This window comes from Gobius niger, assembly GCF_951799975.1.
Source record: "Gobius niger genome assembly, chromosome: 16".
NCBI classification, from domain to species: domain Eukaryota; kingdom Metazoa; phylum Chordata; class Actinopteri; order Gobiiformes; family Gobiidae; genus Gobius; species Gobius niger.
In genome coordinates this window covers 18,958,243-18,979,657 of record NC_136867.1, presented here as the reverse complement: position 1 = coordinate 18,979,657, position 21,415 = coordinate 18,958,243, and the positions used below count along the sequence as shown (strand labels likewise).

Below are 21,415 nucleotides of genomic sequence, written 5' to 3'. Positions count from 1 at the left end.
AAACCAATTTATAAACTTAAAGTTAGTACCATGAATTGGGATTGTCAAATAAATAAAGGTACTGCTGAACTATAATTTGTGTGGTGTCATCTGTCACTTCAAGTGTACATTTACAACAAAAAGCACGTGTCGCTAATAATATTACAACTATTTCTAATAAAACGGCTTTGAGATCTTGAGTTAATGTTTACTTTGAAGGGAGAATATATTTCACAAGTAAACGTCTTTACGCATTGACGATTACGCATCGACAGAATGTTGTCATTGATGCCGTGTGTTCCAGATGTGGCTACTACAGCACGCGCTGCCAGAAGTGTCTCACGGCTGCAGAGGAGGGGCTGTTCGCCTCTGAACAGTCGCTCTGTGTGCTCCATGCCTCGGCCCCCAGCGGCTCAGAAGTACCGGGACACGGAGGAGCTGCCGCTGATCGAGTCCAGCTGTGGGAAAGTTGGGACCGTCATTTGCATTGCTAAATAATCTGCTCCAACAGAGACGGCATCGAGTGCTTTGGAGATACTTCCCCTGAACAGTTGCTGTGCGCGGACAGCTAATGGAAACCTGGTGCTCGCGTACAGGCGCGTAGTGGTGGGGGGCGGTGTGTGTGCCCTGCTGGCGAGGGGCGAAGGGGATCTGGGGAGAGCGCACGGGTCGTGTCAAACTCTTTTTTTTTGGAAGGAAACTTTATAGAAACGAGACCACACTTTGTAAAATGCGTGGATTCAGATTATGCTCCTCTAAGAGGTTTGTATTGAACGCAGCCATCACTCAATAATAAGCCATTACAAAGTGCATTGCATTTATGAATCTTTATTGTGTCTCTTTACAGGACGCTGACAGTTTTGGTATTTATTCTTTTTATTAACCCCAGTCGTGGACAGGTAAGAGACACTTATTTGTTTGAGGACAGGTCTGAATTCATTAAATATTTGAATGAATGCAAAATACAATGTTCAAGTTCAACAATTGGCCCAAAAAATGCATAGCACTTGTTCAGTCATGCTTATTCATAAAAACTATTTCTTTCCTGCAGACTTGTACAGATGGGTTTGGCTATGACCGCAGGACAAGACAGTGTATAGGTAAGTGTTCTTGATCGGATATGTTTCTGTAGTTCTATATCAATGCACAGAAGTGTTGAGCACAGCAGTCCAGATGAGAGCAGGAATGTCCTTATCAGTGCTGTTCTCCAGATGTGGATGAGTGCCGCACGATACCGGACATCTGCAGGGGAGACATGCGCTGTGTCAACCAGAATGGAGGGTATCTGTGCCTTCCCCGGAACATGTACAACCAGCCCTTCAGACCGGAGGTCCCGGCACTGCCTGAGCCTGTGTATCCCGACACATCTCTGGGTTCAGAGGGGTACCCTGACACTTTCCTGCCAGGTCCACCTCGGTCTGTGGAGCCCAGCTACCCCCGAGTCCGGGGCACCGCTCCCTGCATTTTAGGATACACACTGGCAGAGGATGGCACCTGCAATGGTGAGTCTTCGATCATTTCTTTAGTTTTCATGCACTTCCACGTAGATACAAACCATCCTGATTCACTTCAGCTTGTAGTTCATACTTAATGTGACTTTTGCAACTACCCCGTTTGTTTGTTTACTATCAGTAGGTCAGTATGCTCTGACTTGTTTATTGGCAGTGACTAAACTATGGACCAGGTTAAACTTGTGAAGCCTGAGGATTTTAACACTGCTCTCTGTCATCCGGTTACATCTTGTATTTAGTCTTCAGGGGGTGCAACTGTCTTACCCCAGAGATTACGTCATTTGGCCCCTGTTGAAGCTTGTCCATGTTTGACAGTTTAAATAATAATGGGACAGTTATCATCACTCGTTTCTTGTGTAACGTCATCTCTGCATAGGTTTTGGGAGACTCAAAACCCTAATGCCTCAGATATGCTCAGCTCCGGCAGATGTTTGTTGGAGCTAGGTGCTGCTGCCGGCTGTGGCTCGTCCATAGCCTGAGGTTTCTGCTCCTTGTAGACAGGAAATATTAACCCTGTGTTTCACAATCCCAGCTGTGACTGAGTGACAGCTGTGCCCTCCAGCTGCTGTAACAGTAACACACACACATTACCTCAAGACATACAAGTCAAAGTGTCAAAACTCTTGACGAACCTTTGAATGGCTGATTAATGAGAGGAAAACCTGCATGTGTATTACAGCATATACTGTAGTATACAACTGTGCTCTGTCTGTTTGTATGGGCAGAACAAACTAGCACTCTTGTTTGGGTAAACTACACCTTCAAATGCCAAAGATGAAGTCATTCTATGTCTGAAGTGCATTTAGAACAAGCGGCCTCTGTGGGAGCTGGTTATAACAATGCCTTAAGGCTGTTAGTGGGGAGGGCTCACAAGCCTCTGTACAAAGTTTGAACACAAACTCTTAAATGCTTGTAATTACAAAGGACATTTATACAATGTACCCATATAATGATCTGATCTAAATGGTACTTAAACAAAGAATATGTTCCTCTGCCCACATGTCTGTGCCAGGTTCCATTCATTCTAATAAGCAAGACAAAATGGAACGTATAAAAATAATGGTAGCATTTCTCTTCAGGTCTTAAACCGGGTCCATTTTTCAAATAGTATTTGAATTTATGCATTAATTCAGCTGACAGATCTTACAAGTTGGCTGATTTCCTTTCCTTCTTCGCTCTTCTTAAGAATACTGACATTTGGCTACCAAATTATAAACATTTAATGTTTGTCCTTCTGTTTCTCCTAAAGCATCAGTCTTTTTGAGTGGCAGTTCTGACATAGAATAATTTTACACAGACAGGTGACATTTATGAAATGATGAAGTTCTGCAGAACACACCCTCTGAAGGAGTGAATATTGTGGATTAATGGCAGGGCCGGAAGGTCGACGTATATGTCTGATGTAATGACTGTCGAAGCTGTTAAAGAGAGCCATAGACTGTGACTTCCTGTCTCAATCTGCAACAAGTAGAGCTTTGTATTTAACACTATGCTCCAACACAGCCACTAATGGCAGTAGGAGTAAATTGGTCTTAATTTTATGGGCACTTACCTCTAGTTGGTTTTGGCAGTTTTAGTATAAAACCAATTTAACTTAAATAAACCTGATACTAAGCTTCTGTTTTTGCCTTCATAACTATATGAATCTGAGATTTGAGACAGATGTTGAGTAACACAATCTGGATTGTAAACCTGTGTCCAATCTCTGAGGTGTCCGCTGTAATTCTTCTTCTCACCTCGTCTTTCTAAGAACCTAAGAATAGGAAAACCTGGTAAAGGTCACCTTAGGAGGCAGTTCATTTAGATAAACATGGTAACCATAGTAAAGTAAGAGAGTTTGTTAAATCACTCTGTCTTGGATAAGATGGCCTCTTAGAGGTTTAGGGGTGCCACAGCTTTGTAGCTCTTGGCGTAGGTCCTAGTCCTGGGTCTGTCGTCGGAGTTGGCACAATGTCTACCCCTCACTGACAGACGTTATCGGCCGCTGGAGCTGCCTGAGCAAACAAAGTGGCCTTTTCCCACCCATTTCCCCCCAGTGTGCGAGGAGAACGGTGACTTCATGGTCTGAGAACCGGGAGGTCGAATTTTGGATTCATCATGTCCTCAAAAGGAAATGTGTCCGTTATAATGGAGAGAGTGAGCTGTGCCAGGAGCTGAGTGGAATTCAGGCGTAATCTGATCCCAAAAACAATTGGATTGTCTTGAAATCTTGACTTGTTATGCCAAGTGTTTTTGGAGCGGGCAAAGTGATGAAACCCAAGGGTTGAACAAACAAGAGCAGATAGAGTTTATTAAATTGAACTATGGCCTTTGGCGATGTGACAAGAATTTTTGATGGTCAGATCAAGTTTATTGCTATGTCAAGCAATGTGTTTTCAGATACTTTCCATTCATTCTCCTCTTTCTGTCCATTTTCATTAGAAGTTGTAGGTGAAGCGTAGAGCAAAGTGTCTTTGCAGAGACTGATACTCTAATCAATTAGAGGCCCTTTAGAGTCACCCATTACTCTAAAACATACAGGCAAGACGCAAAGGGATATTGAACTGTAAAATGTAAATCTCTGAACAGAACGCAGACATGTTTGTTCTATGGCTGACTGGCAAAGCTTGGACGCCGTTTTCCAAATTTCTTTTACCATGTTCATCATTAGTCCGTGTAACTGTTGTCAATTACATTTGCAAACATGTGGCTGAGTCCTTCTCACCTTCTGTTGCAGACATTGATGAGTGTGAGACAAACTCGCACCACTGTAACCCCACTCAGGTGTGCATCAACACGGCCGGAGGATACACCTGCTCCTGCACCGAGGGATACTGGCTCATCGGGGGACAGTGTCATGGTGAGAATCGAGTGGCCTCTAGCAGACAACGCCATTGTTATTAACCGGTTCTGACCCAAAAGAGGTCCTTTTATGTTTGACCTTGGCCATGGAACTTCTTGGCAACACCCATAATGTTTGCTACGTGACTAACCTGTATCAGCCGGTTGGCCTATCGTGCTTAATTGTTTAAATAGATGAATTCATACTCTTTGTTATTATGTCAATATAATTGAATGGGAAGAGGAAAGGCCTGGGTTTGGAGGAATGTTAGGGATGTAAAATATGCAGCATAACAAACACTAACGTTAGACATAGCCACATATTCAGGTGGGTCTGTTGAGGGGTTGAAGCAACTATTTGATCTCTCAGGATTAGACAGTGGCTACGTTTACATGCAGACAAAAATACTGATGATTTCTGGAGTTCTCGGATTAATGAAGTCTAATCTAAACTTCATAATCTGACATACATTATCTGATATTGATATAATCTGATTTCTTTCTGATCTTTAACACATGTAGATTAGATAAACTAACCTGGAGAACAACAGCAAAAAAAAACAATGTCACAAGGACAAAGATCTAAAAAAAGCACATACTTCATGGCATAATTCCCAAATTTGTTTAAATAGACAACACAGTGTGCAGCTGATAGTTGAGTGGTTAAGGCTGTTGCACATTATGGTAGAACATTGCTCCATCCTCATCGTTGTGGTTTAAGTCCCAGCTTTGAATTGTCTCTTCCTATTCTTCGCTCCTACATCCTTAATCAAAGTTAAAGCACAGTTAAACCTTGTCAGTGGCATTGGTTTGATTCCAGCTCTGTTGAAGACGAGTATTGTTATGTCTTGGTAGGCCCGTGTGTGCTCGTGAGCAACATGTGGTGGACGAGTCGAGTCAGCACTTTGAGTTTCATGTCAAGCAATGAAACCACAAGATCAAAGATATTAAATAACTGCCCCTGCACCAAATCACTGCAATTTGATAATAATCAAATGAATGATTCTGCACTATATTGCCTTGTAATACTTTATAGCCTGTATGTTTCACACCTGGTTTTACTTGACCAATTGCTTTTGTCCAACAGATATTGATGAATGTCGCTATGGTTACTGCCAGCAGCTTTGTGCCAACGTCCAGGGGTCGTACTCTTGCTCCTGTAACCCCGGCTTTGTCCTCAATCCAGACGCCCGCACCTGTCAAGGTACACTACAGTGGACACCGCTGTGGGGTCGATGAACTTAACTTAGGCCCAGAAACTTAGGCTTTTTTGCCACACAGGCGTCTGAATTGTCTTTGCACACTTCCATTTTCTGTTTTATATTTTCCTCTTCGGATAGAAAGTCCTGGCTTTAGTAGTTGTTTCTCGCTCCTCTAGATTTGGATGAGTGTGAAGAGGAGCCGTGCAGTCATGGCTGTTTCAACACTTACGGCTCGTTCATGTGCAGCTGTGACGAGGGGTTCGAGCTGGCAGCGGATGGGACGACCTGTATAGGTGGGTGTTTAACTCTAGTATGTCACACACACACTCACATCATGTAATAAATGAGACCATTACTATATAGTCTCTCTCAAACTGTGGCATGTAAAAACCTGGCATTTGTATTGACTCTCCCCACAGACCTGGATGAGTGCAGTTTCTCAGAGTTCCTTTGTCAGAACAGATGTGTAAACACTCCTGGCTCCTTCACCTGCATCTGTCCGCCTGGATACTACGTTTTTGAGGATGGCAGGAGTTGTGAAGGTGAAAACAGTGTTGACAGTGTTGAACTATAATTGTTTATAGTGTGGAGCTGTTAAACTTTACCTGAGTCTTGTGTTTTTAATCCCACAGATCTGAATGAATGTGAAACTGGAAACAACACATGCTCTCCAGCTCAGGTGTGTTTTAATTTCCAGGGAAGCTACACCTGCCTGGACCCGTTACAGTGTCCACCTCCGTACGTCGAAGTTAGCGACAAGTGAGTAGCTCCCTCTGCCTTTATTGAAAAGCACCTTCAATTGGTAACGTTTTGGTAACACATGACATTTTGCTGCTCTCCAGTCAGTGCATGTGCTCAGCGGAGAACCCCCTGTGCCGGAACCAGCCCTTCACCATCCTGTACCGCCACATGGACATGTCCTCGGGCCGCACTGTCCCCGCAGACATATTCCAGATGCAGGCCACCACACGTTACCCAGGAGCATTCTACATCTTCCAGATAAAGTCGGGCAACGAGGGGAGAGAGTTTTACATGAGGGTGAGTATTGAATTGGACATAAATAATCATTTCTTTGAATAGGGCAGGGAAATAGTCAGGCTTCTGTGTCATATCATAGGTTAACTGAGGAGAGTACAAAACAGTAATGAAGACCAAAATCTGACAGAGCAAAAGAAAGGCAACAATGCCATCTAGTGGGCTGAATAAGGTAATGCAGGCAATGTGGAACTAATTTCCAAATAAATAATATGACAGAAAATACGTAATTTGCTTAGTCAGCAGATAATGTTAGCACTCTGGCCTCACATTGATTTGATTTGCTCAGTTTATTTAGGCATTTGAAGAATAAAAACACATTGGAAAAAGAGTGCAAGACACTATCAACATTTAAAAGGACATTGTAGCTTAAATCATCGACTGAACTTGAGTTGAGTTGAGGATGTTCCGCTTTGTCTTAGATTTTGTGGACAGAAAATGTGACAATTATACCTAAGCTAGAGAGGTCTAAAATAAGACACAGCCCACTTACAGGAGGAGGGAACACGACTGCCAACACGAGAGATGTGATAACCCGTTACAAATGGTGGCTGTTCACCTGAAAGGCCACCCTGTTGGGGCTGGGCTGTTCCTGCTTAAAATGCCTCCTTTACCCCTCCCTCAAACCAGTCATTTTGACTTCTGTGTCCTCAAAAGTGTCGTTAGGGGCTTTCAGGTAGAGATGCAAAAGCAACTAACCGCACTTTTGAGGATTAAGAAAGTAAGTTTCCTTCATGTGCTACAGTTTCCTGTACCATTAAAACATGTACACAGTGTTGGGGAGTAACTAAATACATGTATTAACATGTACACATACATTTATATTACATTTTAGCTCCATATTGCACAACATTAATAAGAAAGAACTTTTAATGTTGATCTGGTTTTCCTCCTAAAATAAAATAAAGATTTAAAACGCCTTATGCCACAAACAAATGTTTCACATGATGCTGTATCTGCTGCTGCTTTTGCTAAGAGGGTTAAAGAGTTCACTATTAATGGTAAGTGAGTTTATAGCAGGTGTTCCAACAATCGTAGTCTTCATTTTTGTAGTTATACGCCATATTTATACATACATACAATGTCAATCAATGTGAAAGTATTCTAAAAGTATTCAAAGTATTCAGAATACAGTACTCTGATTAGACAAAGTAATGTAATAGTTACAAAATGTATTTTAAGGCAAGTATTCAGTATTCAGTAACTAAATACAATTTCAAAGTATTCTCCCCAATACCTCATATTCACTCTCTGGAGCCCCGATTCTCCAGTATAAGACCTGGTTTAGTCTTTGTTTAGACTTGGGATAATCCTTTTATTGACATGTTTTTTATCAACACTTGCTGTTGAAAATGTTCTTTTCTAACGTAAATGAGTGTTTTGTTTGTCTCTTTTTCCCAGCAAACCAGTAACGTCAGCGCCACGCTGGTGTTGACGCGCCCGATCACGGGCCCAAAGCGGGTGGTGTTGGATTTGGAGATGGTCACCGTGAACAACGTGATAAACTTCAGAGGCAGCTCCATCATCCGCCTGACGATATTCGTGTCCGAGCACCCGTTCTGAGATCAGGTTTCTCTAATGGACCGCGTCACACTCCCCTTTTTACAAACTGTGTCACGATTCGCCTGAACTATCACTGTCGGTAAAACACCACGTCATGTTTTCAAGTTATGTCATTGGTAAATAACAGGATCAGCCGATGGGAAGAAACTCTGCCTTTATAAACGGACAGACCTTTTACTGCAGCAAACATGGACTGCCCACACATAGGTATATTTATATGCAATTTATTATATTTTCTATTTCTCACAACATAACCAGCCTCACTCAAAATGCAACATTTGTTTCCCCAGTGTTACTTTTGAGAAGGTCCATGCTTGACATAGAAAGCTGTTTCACTCCCATCAGACATGTTAAAAGATGAAACATACATTTTTTACAGTTTGATCATACAAAATAAATGTCTTCACCACTTTAACGTGTCCGCGCCTGGCTTTTGAACATGGCTTTACGTCTTTTCTATACTATATTTGACTTTATATATTTTGCATGTGTGTAGCCACAGGAGTGAAGTGACCAATCAGAAAGTAGCCTGTGTTCAGGGAAGCTCAAATAGTGTCCGGGAATGAGACAGCTCTTTAGAGCGAGGGGGGAGAGAGAAAGAGAGAGAGCGAGAGAACCTGAGCTCACCGCATTTTCCCAACCTCAGCAGTGTGGACGAGCCAGGCACAACAATAGTTAGGTCTCCTCAAGTGGAATCCTTGAATGGGTAAGTAAAGCCTTTATTACATTATCACAGTTTTGAATCATTCAGATCTTGATTTCTTTTGTTAGTTTAGGTTGCGATGTGATATTTGTGCTGCAAATAAATGCAAACAAAGTGCGACTCCAGGGCAGTGTTCATTTTGACAATATATTCTTAATGAGTTTTGGTCTAGATTTAGTTTAGTTTTTAGGCACATTTTGTCGACTAAGTTAAATAGCAGTCAATTTTACATTCAGATTTTGTATTCAAACATGTTCACTGTTTAATGGAGCTTCTCCCACATGGACAAACCACAGACTTGTTTCTTTGGCAGTGAATTTAAATGATATGAGGCTCTTTCAAACTATGGTACTGGAAGTTCATATGTTTAGTCCTTTATTTTCATTTTTATTTTGCTCTTGCTCAATGAAATGATTTTAGTCATAGTTTTAGTCCCATTAACTGTGTTTAATTTAGTTTTAGTCCATTTTAAAGGCGTATTTTAGTCGACAATGTTTAGTACAGCTCTAGGGGTGCTATATTTCAAGATATATGACATTGAGTGTAATTTCACCCGTCATCTCAACAGTCGGTCTCTCATGGCTAGATAACTAGACAAGACATTAACCTTTCTGTCTTTAGAAACTACACACACATTTAAATTCATAATCAACATTTCTTGGAACATAAACATCCTAAACACCAAACTAACTATTACGATTCCAACACGTTTCTAGTGGCCGTCATGGAGTGTATCAAAAACTGCTGCAAGACTTTCACGAGGAAGAAGGAGCAGGAAACACAAGGTAATTTGCGAGTATTGAAAACTTCTCAAACTATGGTATTCTTAGGTTTAAGATATGATTTGTGGTCAATGTGTGTTATAAAAATTGTTATCACATTTTTGAAGAAATTGTTCTTCTCAGAGGGTTTGATGACACAGAACTTTTTACTTCTGCCTCAGTGTTTATTATCAATACTATTACTTGAGTTCAAAATGGTTACTCTTCTCACCTCTTTGAATATGTGACAAAAGCTTCATATTGATATAAAGATAGTTCAGAATTGTATTTCTTGTACCTCATCATAAAGGTCATTTATCTTATAATTTATCTGTTTTGTATGGTTTACTAGTTAGAAATATTACAATCTTACCTTAATTTATATTATGTCTGTTGGTTTATGTCTATTTAGCTAAAATATGAAGACTTTTATGGTCAAATTACCTTTCCTACCCTTACTTCAGTAATTATTTGAGTTACTACTTGTACCTACTGCTGCATTTTTGGGGTTGGTTTAATGAGAAAGTGCATTTGAGTTGTTGACCATTTTCTAAATCAATCGAGACCAGAAATCCTTCTTTGTGAATGTGAATTTATGAATGAAAATGGTCTGAGAATGACTAAACCAAACACATAAAGCTTAGATGTCTTACTTTTGCAGTAATCACAATGAAGCTGCCGCCTCAGGACCCGGTCGAACAGCAGCCGGTGGAGAGGAGGGCCGCCCCGGAGGACTACCTCCTGTCTAAGATGCCCCCGAACGGTCGTGAGGTGCCGTTTGTCCTGCCCACCTTTAAGGCGTCCTACATCCAGCCCAAGGGTCAGCTGTTCCCAAACCTACAGCCCGGCCCACAAAGTACGATCCGCAGAAGTGTATACAGCTGTTAATGATGAACTCCACACAGAAAAGCCTCCACACGGTGATGCTTTCTTCTTCTTGTGTTGCTTATCTGTAGGTTCAGCCCGATGCACTTACGCCGAGAGGAAAGCTGAGTTACTGGGGAGTGGTCATTTCACCTACAGCCCCGAGTCCACTCTGCACCAGGTCCAAATGACTAAATACGGCTCTCCAGGGTCGTCCCGTTGCTGCACAGCCAAGAACAAACACTCGCAAAGCCCGAAAGGTGAATCCCAAACACACAACTCACACAGGGGAGCGACACATGAAGGGGTTGAGTCAAAGTTGGGTTGAACAACCTCCAAAAACTGGTTGGGGTTGGTGTTTTTTAGTGCTATCATGCAATGGGACAAACTTTATGAACAATGTCTACAAAATATAATGTTCCTGCTGTTGTATGGAGGGAGCAACATATGCCAAATGTATTGTACAGACTGTGAGAAATAGTAGGCTAACTTACCACCAAATGAATTTAAAGTCTTTTTTTTTTTTTTACTGCAAATGGTAAATGTGTTCATCATTATGTTGTATTTTTAAGGTCATCCCCTGAGGCTCGGCGAGCAGAAGCTGAGCAGCTCCATGTTTGACCTGTCCAGACCTCAGAGCCGCATTCAGGTGGGTTTTTTTTATTATCTTATCTGTGCCTCACCAGCTGCCGATCCACACAAGAGTTTCCACTGTGGAAAAATGAGCACAAAGTATACAGGTCTTTATGCTTTGTAGTTATCTCTTAGTTTGGTGGGGTAATAAGGCTGGTGTAAGTAATTATATTATTAGTTTTTTGCGTCTGTGAAGTGGCCATTTTATCAAGAAAAGTTGTACTTGTAACCCTCTCAGGCTCGTATTCCACATTGAATATACCAAACATAAAAAACTAAAGATTTCCCAAATGTCTTTCCAGATTTTATGAGGTGTTTAGGTGTTTAAACCACATAACACAGACTTTAACTTTTTGGGCAAAATCTTAATAAAATAATTCTGGTAAAAGTGTTCTGGTGAAACGGATAGCCGGAATTTCCAAATGTACTTTAAATATTTGTTTTGTAATCAGCAATTAGAGAAAAAAAACTACAAAATGGGAGATTTGTGAGGTTCTTCAGGTCCACTGTTTGTGTGTGTTGCTTAGTAACCAGACCAGCGTCACAGCAGAGTCCAGGATGTGCACAGCTGGGAACAGCTCCAGTAAACTCAGGCTCTCGCTCTGCTATTGTTGTGTGACAAAGGCAGTGGTAGAAGAAGTACTCAATAATCCTACTGAAGTAAAAGTGACTACACGGAGTTTAAAAATGTTAAAATTCTGTATTTTTATCCCCCTACATGTTTCAACAATGTCCTTATGTGTAGAATGAGCCCAGACCTTTTCACCACAACTGCCTCTAAAATCCTGCACTGTCACTCAACAAGTTGTTAATTGTTAAACAGGTACGCATCAACTAGTCTAAGCTCAGCAACATATCTCAGTATGGAGAAACGTTGGCCTGTTCCTTTAATATAGAGCAGGTATCTCCAACCAGTAGCTCGCCAAGCCTCTCTAGGTAGCTCGCCAAACACTTTCTACATCTCTACATGCTTGATAACTCAAATTTTAGATGTATTTTCTATTTCTGAACATACTGAACACAATCTGTCAACAGTTGGTTCAATGTCGTAAAGTTTAAGGACTAAACTCACGTCACTTTCTTTAAAATACCATCTTGGTAAGTAATTCTTCTGGGTGAACTCCACCTAAGTTGTGTTTTTCACAAGTGTTTCTGAACATAAGTAGCTTTCCGATGTTCATATTGTGTAGAAGTAGCTCGTCGAGTTAAAAAATGTTGGAGACGTCTGATATAGAGATTGCAGTTACGCTTAAGACCCGAGGTGGCAGCAGAGAGTATAAAAGTTACCAACAAAAGTATGCATTGTAAAATGTGCTTTATAAGTTAAATGTAAAACTATTCAAGAGTTTAATGTGCAGGATTTTTTTTAATCATTTGAATCAAACCAGGTCTAAAGGAATAAACCACTAAACCAGTTCATCGTAGAGTGGTCAATTTGAAAATAAAATACTTTACCTTAACCCAATTTAAAAATGTGGAGTAGAAAGTTCAGATACAGGCTCAAAATGTAGTGAAGTAAAAGTAAAAAGTATTCATCATAAAATGCACTTAAAGGGACTATACAGAGTTTAAAAATGTTAAAAATTATGTATTTTCCTCCCCCTGCATGTTCAAGCAATGTCGTAATGTGTAGAATGAGCCCAGACCTGTTCACCACAACTGCCTCTAAAATCCTGGACTGTCACTCAAAAAGGTTTTACTTCGGGTCGAATTGCCGTCATGCACGAGCTTAATATAGAAAGTGCAGTTACACGTATGACCTGAGGTGGCAGTAGTGAGTATAAAATGGCCAACTTACATCTAGTCCCTTAAAGTACCTATAACTTGGTCTGTCACACGATCAGGTCAAAGTGCAATCATGAAAACCTACAGAGAAGAAGCCGTTTAAAAAGATTAGAACCAGTGTTTCCCAATAATAGTGGAGACCGTAATTATCTCCCCCATTGTCTGAAAACAAATAATAATAAGTTGGTATTATAAATGATACTTTTTGAATCCTGCACTGCATCAATACATTTGTAATTAGAGAAAGGTTTGTTCATGTTTCACTCAGCAATATCACATCTGACTGTACACGGATCTAATCGGCTTTCTTCCTCCTCACAGCGCCGCTTTGGGGTTTTGTGACAGTCGTTTAATTAGCTTGAATGTTTAGTTTGGCAACACTTTGAGCAAACAGTAGTAAGCCATAAATTGATGACAGGAACGGCACCATAGAAATGGAGATCAACAAATAAACTCTGGGCGTCAGGGAACACTCATGTGAACCAGCACAGGTGTTAAACTGTGGATGGATCTGATGTGTATGTTTGATTCCCTGTTTTTCGTCTATTTCAAGCCTAAGCAGTGTAAAATTCATGTCCAAATATTAATGACTACTACAGCTCTTGTCCTGATGAAATTCTTTCTGCTTTTGTTGATTTCCAGAGGTTTGACTCGGCCTCCAGTGTCTTCAGCAGCGCCTCCTCCATGAAGGACTCCATAGAGAGCAGCCTGGGTAACTAAAGCCAACTTCCTTTCCTTTGAAGAACAATGAAAATGTTCATGTTGGTTCACTTTCCCTCACACAGACAGAGTAATCATGCCCAAATGTTTTCACTGCAGTCTTCTATTCAGTTCTACAGATAAGAGCTCTCACACAGAAAGGGTTTTTGTTCAGTAAATAATGCCGGCTTTGCAAGTAGATAAGCGATGGCACAAAATCTATTGTATCTCAAGTATGTTTAATATTTTAAGAACAGGAAAAAGGAACATAAATTCACACAAAATCCAATGAAATAATAGGTATTGTATTGTATAGTTGAAACTTTGATAGACTTGACGAGTGAGTAATGATCAGAGCATTTTAGTTTTTCTTACAGCTTTGCTTGGACGTAAATATCCTGTATTTATCTCCCTTTCTTTTTCAGATTCCATCGCGTTATCAGGAGACGAGCGAGAGTTGGGCAAAGTGTGTGTCCGAGTGAGTTACCAGGAGCCTCTGGAGCAGGTGTGGATCACCCTGGTGCAGGTACGGTTACACCGGGACAAAATGCTCCTTTGTGCCCCTCAAAGAAGCCTCTGTCCCCCCTCAGTCAGGGCTGCTGTTCAACCTCTCAATGCTCTGTTAACTTTGGCTCAGACAGTGGGGGAGAAAAGGTCGCTCTTACAGGAGGAAGAGTGGGCCCTATTTGAAGCTTAAGTGTGTGAAAAGCAACACCCATAAGTGGATGAAATGGACAAGTGCATTTGAGAGAGGCCGAGTTGTGCTCCGGTTATCAAAGGGCGTCTTAAAACGTGACGGCTTTTCTCTTTGGTGCAGTGCTTCTCAAACCTTTCACATCAAATACCACGAGATCAAAAATGGTGTCCTTCAAAGTCCAGGTTTTTCTTTACTAATACGTGAGCGTAAATTAGGGAACTTGCCAAAATATCAAGCAAATAACGATTAACCCTGCAAAATGTCTCAGGTAGGACCAAAGAGCAGAGCTATAACGGCATAGGACTTGACCAAGTACAAAGTCACGATCAGGGGTTTGCCCCAGCCCCCCTGGGTGGCCAATCAAATCCTGAAGGAACGTGCGCCTCCCTTCGTCTCCTCTCCGGATACGCCCCTTCTCACCACAATTCTTTTACAAAATAATCCTTTATTTAAAACATTTAACGTAAAACAATTTGTGAGTGGAGTTATACAGGGCAGGTGCTCTTTGGAATGGTTCTGAAAATATATAGTGGTCTGTATGGTTAAAGGGGCTAGATGCAAGTTGGTCATTTTTATACTCATTACTGCCACCTCAGGTCTTGTGCGTAACTGCTGTCTCTATATTAAGCCTGTGCATGACGGCACTTTGGACCCGAATAAACAACTTTTTGAGTGACAGTGCAGGATTTTAGAGACAGTTGTGGTGAATTGTTAGGCTCATTCTACATATTAGGACATTGCTGGAACATGTAGGGGGAGCAAAATACTTAAAGGGGGGGTATTATGCAAAATCGACTTTTTCAAGCTTTCCATCACGTTATTATGTCATTCCCTCATTAAAAACATGCCTGAAGTGTTGCCTTGGCACATTCACGTATTTTTGAGTAATCTGTAAAAACTCTGATGGCGGCCATTTTAGGGATAGGTTTGCCTGAGTCCTCCTAGGAACGCCCCCACCTCCTGGAGACGCCTCCGAGCTTTCGTCACCAGCCGAGTAACCAACCACTGCTCCTCAGCAGAACCCCCTCCCCACTGATGCCACATACAGCGTGTGGAGGGGGCGTGTCGGAAAGGGTCAGAGGTTCTTAAAGAGACAGAGGCCTATTTCAAGACATTCCTACAGCTATTTTGAGAGAGCAATTTTATACAAGGCAGTTATTCTAATTTACTGCATTTACAGACCAACAGAAGGTTTTGTCATCATTGTAGTGTGATATAGACTGGTGCTATGTGATTGAAAAAAGTATAATACCCCCTCTTTAATTTTAACATTTTTAAACTCTGTATAGTCCCTTTAAACTGTCCAAAAAAAACAAGGCACTCTGTCTGTTATGAAAACAAATAAAAAGCCTTTATTGTAACTAGGGATGTCAAGATGAACCAGTTTTACAATTATTCTAAAAGCTCACGGTAGGTTTATCGTAATCATTTCTGGCCCGTATGGTAAAGTGGTGTGTATTTGTGCGCTCCCACCGGTAAAGGCTGAAGAAACAGCATCCAGTGTTAAACCCTCCCCAAAACACATGAAGTCAGCAGCAGGTTCAATAATCCAATGTGCTGACTGTAAATCTTATCTGTTTTTGCCAAAGGAAGAGTCCCAAAAGAACTGTGTGCAGCTGTGTTTGTTATGTCATGGTGAAAGTGGGAGTGGAACTGTGTGAGCGCATGGGAATCAGCTGATCAGAAAGAAAATGTCTCCTGAAAACATTCCCATCAATTTGCTTCCTTTAGATATGGCTAATAATAACATGAAGATAACAGATACCACAGCCTAAATGCTCAATAGGCTTTCGATTAAAACAACCCTTAAAGAAATATCAAAATGTACATAATGTCTGGTTTCTTTTTTGTGAACTTTTAAACTGTAAAGGATTTATGAAATGATCTGTAATTTCGATCATCGTGAATAATCGTAAAATCGCAATATTTTTCCTCACAATAAACGTGACTCAGAAATTTACAATCCTGACATCCCTAGTTCTAACATGGCCTTTTTTTTCCGACAGTTTAAACATACAGAGCACTAAATATTATCAGAACCACTCAAAACATTTATTGTGTCTGTCAAAGGTAAAAATGTTATGATTTGGTTAGATTTTGGTGGTGATTCATCCCTGTTTTACATTTAAACAGAGCCCACGTTGCTCCAAAATGGAAAGTGTTTGTCCCCTCATGTTGTTTTCTTAGGATCCTTTTAAAAGGCTCCTGACTCATGCTAAAATAATACTTCAATGTTCTTTTACCAGTGCTCAGACCTGGACCTGACTCTGGACGGAGGAGAAACACAGAAGATCGGATTCAAAGGCGTCATAACTGTTTCCAAACCAATTCAGTTCAAGAGTTCGATCAAGACGTATCAGCAGGTACAGTATGTCTGACTTTACACAATGTCGTCTGGTTAGTTTGGCTTTACCCAAACCTAAAAGCTTCTTGGGAAAAATGTGTCAAAACAGCAACAAAAAAGGAGAAGAAAACAAGGATGTAAAAAAAGCATCAAAAGTGACAAAAACACAGCAAAAATGTGACAAAAGAGCAGAAAAAAAGTGAGGAAAACACAGCGAAAAAGTGAGAAAAAAAGCAATGAAAGTGCAGCAAAAGAGTGACAAAAGTGCAGCAAAATGTGATCAAAAAAGCAATGAAAGTGCAGCAAAAGAGTGATAAAAGTGCAGCAAAAATGTGACCAAAAAAGCAACAAAAAGCAATGACAAAGTGACAAGAAAGTGACAGAAAGTGACAAAAACTCAGCCAAAAAGCGACAAATCTGCTGCAAAAAGTTACAAAAAAACAACAAAAAAATGATTAAAAAAAGCAGCAAAAAAGTCACAAAAGAGAAACAAAAAAGTGAGAAAAAAGCAATGAAAACACAGCAAAAAAGTGACAAAAGTGCAGCAAAAAAGGGATGAAAACACAGCGAAAAAGTGAGCAAAAAAAGCAATGAAAGTGCAGCAAAAGAGTGACAAAAATTCAGCAAAAATGTGACAAAAGAGCAGAAAAAAAGGGATGAAAACACAGCAAAAAAGTGAGAAAAAAGCAATGAAAGTGCAGCAAAAGAGTGACAAAAGTGCAGCAAAAATGTGACCAAAAAAGCAACAAAAAGCTATTACAAAGTGACAAAAACTCAGCAAAAAAGCTACAAAAAACCAACAAAAATGAAAGTGCAGCAAAAAAGTAACAAAAGAGAAAAAAAAAGTGAGGAAAAAAGCAATGAAAGCACAGCAAAAAAGTGACAAAAGTGCAGCAAAACAGTAAGTGGCAAAAATGATATGGAAAAAAAAACATTAAAAAACTCACAGCGACAATGTGAGGAAAAAGATCAATATGGGTCTTGGCTTTCAGATGAGAATGCATTATAGGCCAAAGAGGAGAGAATACGGCGGGTGTTAAGAGGTTAATGATATTGATTTATCACAGATTGTTATACCAATACATACAGGAACACAGACTGAAAAGTAATACGTGGACAGTTGATGTGATGTATCTGTCGTTTCTCTTCAGGACGTGACCTTCATGGAGACCTTCGTGTTCTCGTTGCGTCTGCAGCAGTTGCGTTGCAGTGCGCTGGTGCTCAGGCTTCAGTCGCACTCTTCCCGGAGGCGGACAGTGGCCGAGTGCGTCCTGTCACTGCGAACACTCGGCTCACAGGAGACCGAGCACTGGCTGGAACTCAACTCGCCTTCAAAATCCTCCGTGAGTCTAATATTAACACATTTAATCAGGACAAAAACAGACATAAAGCAGTGCACCACCACCGTCTGAGAGCCTTAAGATTGTAAAGGTTTCACTCAGTCTTGTTTTAGTCTCTAAGAATTATATAAGGAGCTGTGCGTTGTCTTTGTCCCATAAATCTACCCCCATGGAATGTTACTCCGGTGGCATTTACCGACTGTGGCCAAAGAAAGACTAAACACAAGGCTTCCTCTCCCTGTTGCATAATCTCAAATTAGCGTAATTTGGAGCAAATTGGGGAAATTACTTAAAAATCAAATACAATGTGGCGCGACGCAGAAAGTAGGTCATCCTCGAACCTCAAATCCTTTCAGCGGCTCTCAGTGGTTATGATAAATGGATGTGTCTGGCCAATGTCGGTAAGAGCTGGACTGTTTTTGTGCTCGGATGGAGAGGAAATACCGTGAGAGACTCTTTGAATTAGGTGTGTGATTTGGGAAATGAAAGAGACAAATTTCAAATCCGGGCAGAAGATGTTCTTGAAAGGAAAGAGTGCTTTAGAAACTCGCAAAATTGGATTGTACAAGGGAGAAAAGTAACAGGTTTTGACGAGTTGTGGACTTAAATGTCAATAAACATCTCTCACAGCGATATAAAACAAGTACATTTTGTGACTTTCTACAGATCAAACAATATCTTACAATGTTGTGAAGACTGTAATTTGGAAATCATTTACAGTAAGGGCACATGCACAGTTTGGATTAAGTTCTACAGGAAAATAAATAGAAAACAAAGATCGCATTGGGGGCATTTGATTAAACATTCCTCTGTTCCTTCAGGCGTATCATTCAGAGCTGCACCTCGCCACCTGTTTCCAGCCGGTCAACAGTCGCATCCAACTCCAGATCTTCTCCGCTCAAAACCTCCCACCGTCCTCCTCCCCTCTCACCCAAGGTACGTTCTGCTAACTATCCATGTGTTTGTTTTAGCTCTTGTGGTCAGAATATGACACTAAACCCAAGCTGGAGCTGTTCGTAAATAAGACCCAAGCCACTCCTAGGAGGAGGGAACAAGACTGCCAACACCCACCAAGTGTTTTGGCTAAATTCTTCTCAAGTGGACGACTGAAAGGGAGCCATTCCCCAAATTGGAGGCAATTTTTGTGTTGGCAGTCCTGATATCCTGCACAAACATTAAACAGGCAGGTCTTAATCAATACCAAACCAGAACTAAGCCAAAGTTAACCTCTTAACTCCCACCTGTACCGAGCGCAATTTTACTCAAACCTAAAAGGTTCTTGAAAACAGGCTCAAAATGCAACAAAAAAGTGACCAAAATGTGCTGGAAAAGCAAAAATACATCTGCCAATGTTACTGCCGATGAAAATTGGCTTTTTCTGCTAACTCGGGCACATTTCCATTGTGTAATGTTGATTAATGTGCACTGTCCCTTTTCAAATGAATAAATACATAAACAAGCGACAAAAACACAACTAAAAAGTGACAAAAGAGACAAAAACGCTTCAAAAATGTGACAGCAACAACACAGTTTTGTAGGTCTTAGCTTTCAAATGAGGTCCATGAAATTTAACTGGCTACCCCAATCCGTATAGATTGATGCTGTATATTTGTCAGTAACTGGTTCAATCAGTTTTACCTGTATTGTATCATGAAGCTATAATAAACATGAGGAAATGATTATAAGTGTACCCAAATGCATGAATCAGAATTCATATTTTGCCCCAAGACTGGCCCCATTGGGCCACCTCCCCAACAGTCAGGACATGCCCCTCTAAAATAGGCTTCTGACTGTCTTTGATCAACGCAGCATTATTTCAAAGACTTGACTATTTTGCTTCTTGAATTGTGTCAAAGTCAAAGTTCAGAACGCATCGACTGTAAAGTGAGTTTTTGTATTGATTCTTGCGCCTCTTATGTCCCATAGCGTTTTTCGTGAGAGCCGAGCTGCATCAAAACGGTCATGTGGTGATGACGCGGAAGACCAAAGCGCTGAAGACGAGCGGAGGGATTTGCGAGTGGAAAGAGACGTGTCACTTCCTGTTGGAGTCTTTGGACCAGGCGTCTTCCCTCACTGTCAGACTGTACAGCCGCAACTCTGTGCGGAGGAAACAGTGTCTAGGGCAGGTGAGAGAGGCTTATACTGTAATATAATAAAATGATAGTATTTGACAGGAATTAATGTGGTTTTAACATTTTGGTATGGGTACCACTGGTTGTGCGTGGGCTGCTTCAGGTAGTAATGTAATTGTAGTTTTATTTTTGGCTTTTTATGGGTTCACTCTTAAGAACAACTGTAGTCTTGGTTAAGTCCTATATTATAGACATAGATCTAGTATAGAGCGATCAAATCAAAGTTGCTTTTGTATAGCGCAATATCACAGGAGTTGCTTCAAATGGCTGCACCAAACATCAAAACAGTGACATGAGTATCAAGTATAATACCCCAATAAACAGTCAGCAGCAGATGGTAGTGTGGAAAGAGAAACCTAGAGAAGAATACAAGGATCGTAGGGCTGTTGGGAGCCCCTCTGCAGATTGGGTTGAAGCCATTGACAGTATAAGCATCCAGTCCTTCGATCTGGTGGTGATATGAAACATTTGGAGATCTCCTGGCCAAAAGGCAGTTATCCTCCTAATGTACACAGTGAACCTGACTAAATCTTGGATCTATTTCCTCCTGAATAAGATCCTATCCTGCTCCCTCTCCTCTGCTACATTGAAAGACGGGTCAAATGCAAACTCTATCAGTCAGTCTTCCGAGTTTTTGCTTACTAGACTTTTATGCAAAATTGATCACAGTTTTTGATTGGGCACCTTTATTGATGCCACCCTCTCTATATCCATAACGGAACCTTGCATGTGAGCTGTGACCAAACTATTCCAACCAACCACAACCTTTACTCTGTTGCGCAACACGTGATTTTTTGACACATGAACAACCCATGCTCTTAGTAATCAATATCTTTGTGTTTCCAGATCGTGTTGGGGTTTGACAGCCCCGTTACAGAAGCTGTGGATCAGTGGAAAGACACGATGGCTCATCCCGAGAAAGTGGTGACCGCCTGGCACCATCTGAGCCCTCCTTAAAGCGGTGTCCCTTCTTCACAATGGAGAAACACTGGACTAAACATGGACTTAACACAAGAAACGCACAATACTTTTTAGACATTTCAACTCTTCGAAACCCACTGTACATGTTGGTTAAAAACACGATTGAAAGTGCTTGGTTTTATAGTTGTAGATCTAATTTTGTATTTGCTAAACTAACATTGCCCGTGTATGCACTAGGTTAGTGTTTAACCAGTCAACTTAGTGACCCTTTTTTTTTTTTATTGCTCCTTACAGTAAAGCTTTGTCATATTATGTTTACAAATGGCTATTGCTTATTGTTGTATTCCCATTTGTTTTCTATTTGTTTTTGTGAACTTAGCAACCCGTTTTCACACTCATGCACTTTACGATGTACTTTTTGAAGAA

At 40.8% G+C, this 21,415-nt stretch overlaps 2 protein-coding genes across 3 annotated transcripts; both read left to right on the top strand.

Moving 5' to 3' along the window:
• The first annotated feature begins 251 nt into the window (after positions 1-251).
• Positions 252-8,469, top strand: fbln5 (fibulin 5). Its single transcript, XM_079573966.1, has 11 exons — positions 252-741; positions 827-878; positions 1,031-1,079; positions 1,191-1,481; positions 4,207-4,329; positions 5,398-5,514; positions 5,689-5,805; positions 5,932-6,054; positions 6,145-6,271; positions 6,355-6,550; positions 7,949-8,469. The coding sequence occupies exons 1-11, from the start codon at positions 710-712 to the stop codon at positions 8,108-8,110; spliced, it is 1,389 nt and encodes a 462-aa protein (XP_079430092.1). The 5' UTR covers positions 252-709; the 3' UTR covers positions 8,111-8,469.
• A 234-nt stretch (positions 8,470-8,703) lies between these two features.
• tc2n (tandem C2 domains, nuclear) lies at positions 8,704-21,415 on the top strand. Of its 2 annotated transcripts, XM_079573119.1 has the most exons (12): positions 8,704-8,816; positions 9,530-9,598; positions 10,236-10,430; positions 10,531-10,698; positions 11,011-11,087; positions 13,499-13,568; positions 13,981-14,081; positions 16,499-16,615; positions 17,748-17,939; positions 18,758-18,872; positions 19,863-20,062; positions 20,915-21,415. In XM_079573119.1, the coding sequence occupies exons 1-12, from the start codon at positions 8,813-8,815 to the stop codon at positions 21,023-21,025; spliced, it is 1,419 nt and encodes a 472-aa protein (XP_079429245.1). In that variant the 5' UTR covers positions 8,704-8,812; the 3' UTR covers positions 21,026-21,415. The 2 variants fall into 2 exon arrangements, with proteins under 2 accessions (XP_079429245.1, XP_079429246.1); XM_079573120.1 differs by lacking the exon at positions 8,704-8,816 and having other exon boundaries at positions 9,539-9,598; positions 10,214-10,430.

Coding starts and splice junctions, on each gene's coding strand:
- fbln5 (XM_079573966.1), top strand. CDS start 710: ATGCGTGGATTCAGATTATGCTCCTCTAAGAG. Junction 5,806..5,931: donor GGATGGGACGACCTGTATAG/GTGGGTGTTTAA, acceptor CTCTCCCCACAG/ACCTGGATGAGTGCAGTTTC. Junction 6,551..7,948: donor GGAGAGAGTTTTACATGAGG/GTGAGTATTGAA, acceptor TCTTTTTCCCAG/CAAACCAGTAACGTCAGCGC.
- tc2n (XM_079573119.1), top strand. Junction 11,088..13,498: donor GACCTCAGAGCCGCATTCAG/GTGGGTTTTTTT, acceptor GTTGATTTCCAG/AGGTTTGACTCGGCCTCCAG. Junction 17,940..18,757: donor ACTCGCCTTCAAAATCCTCC/GTGAGTCTAATA, acceptor CTGTTCCTTCAG/GCGTATCATTCAGAGCTGCA.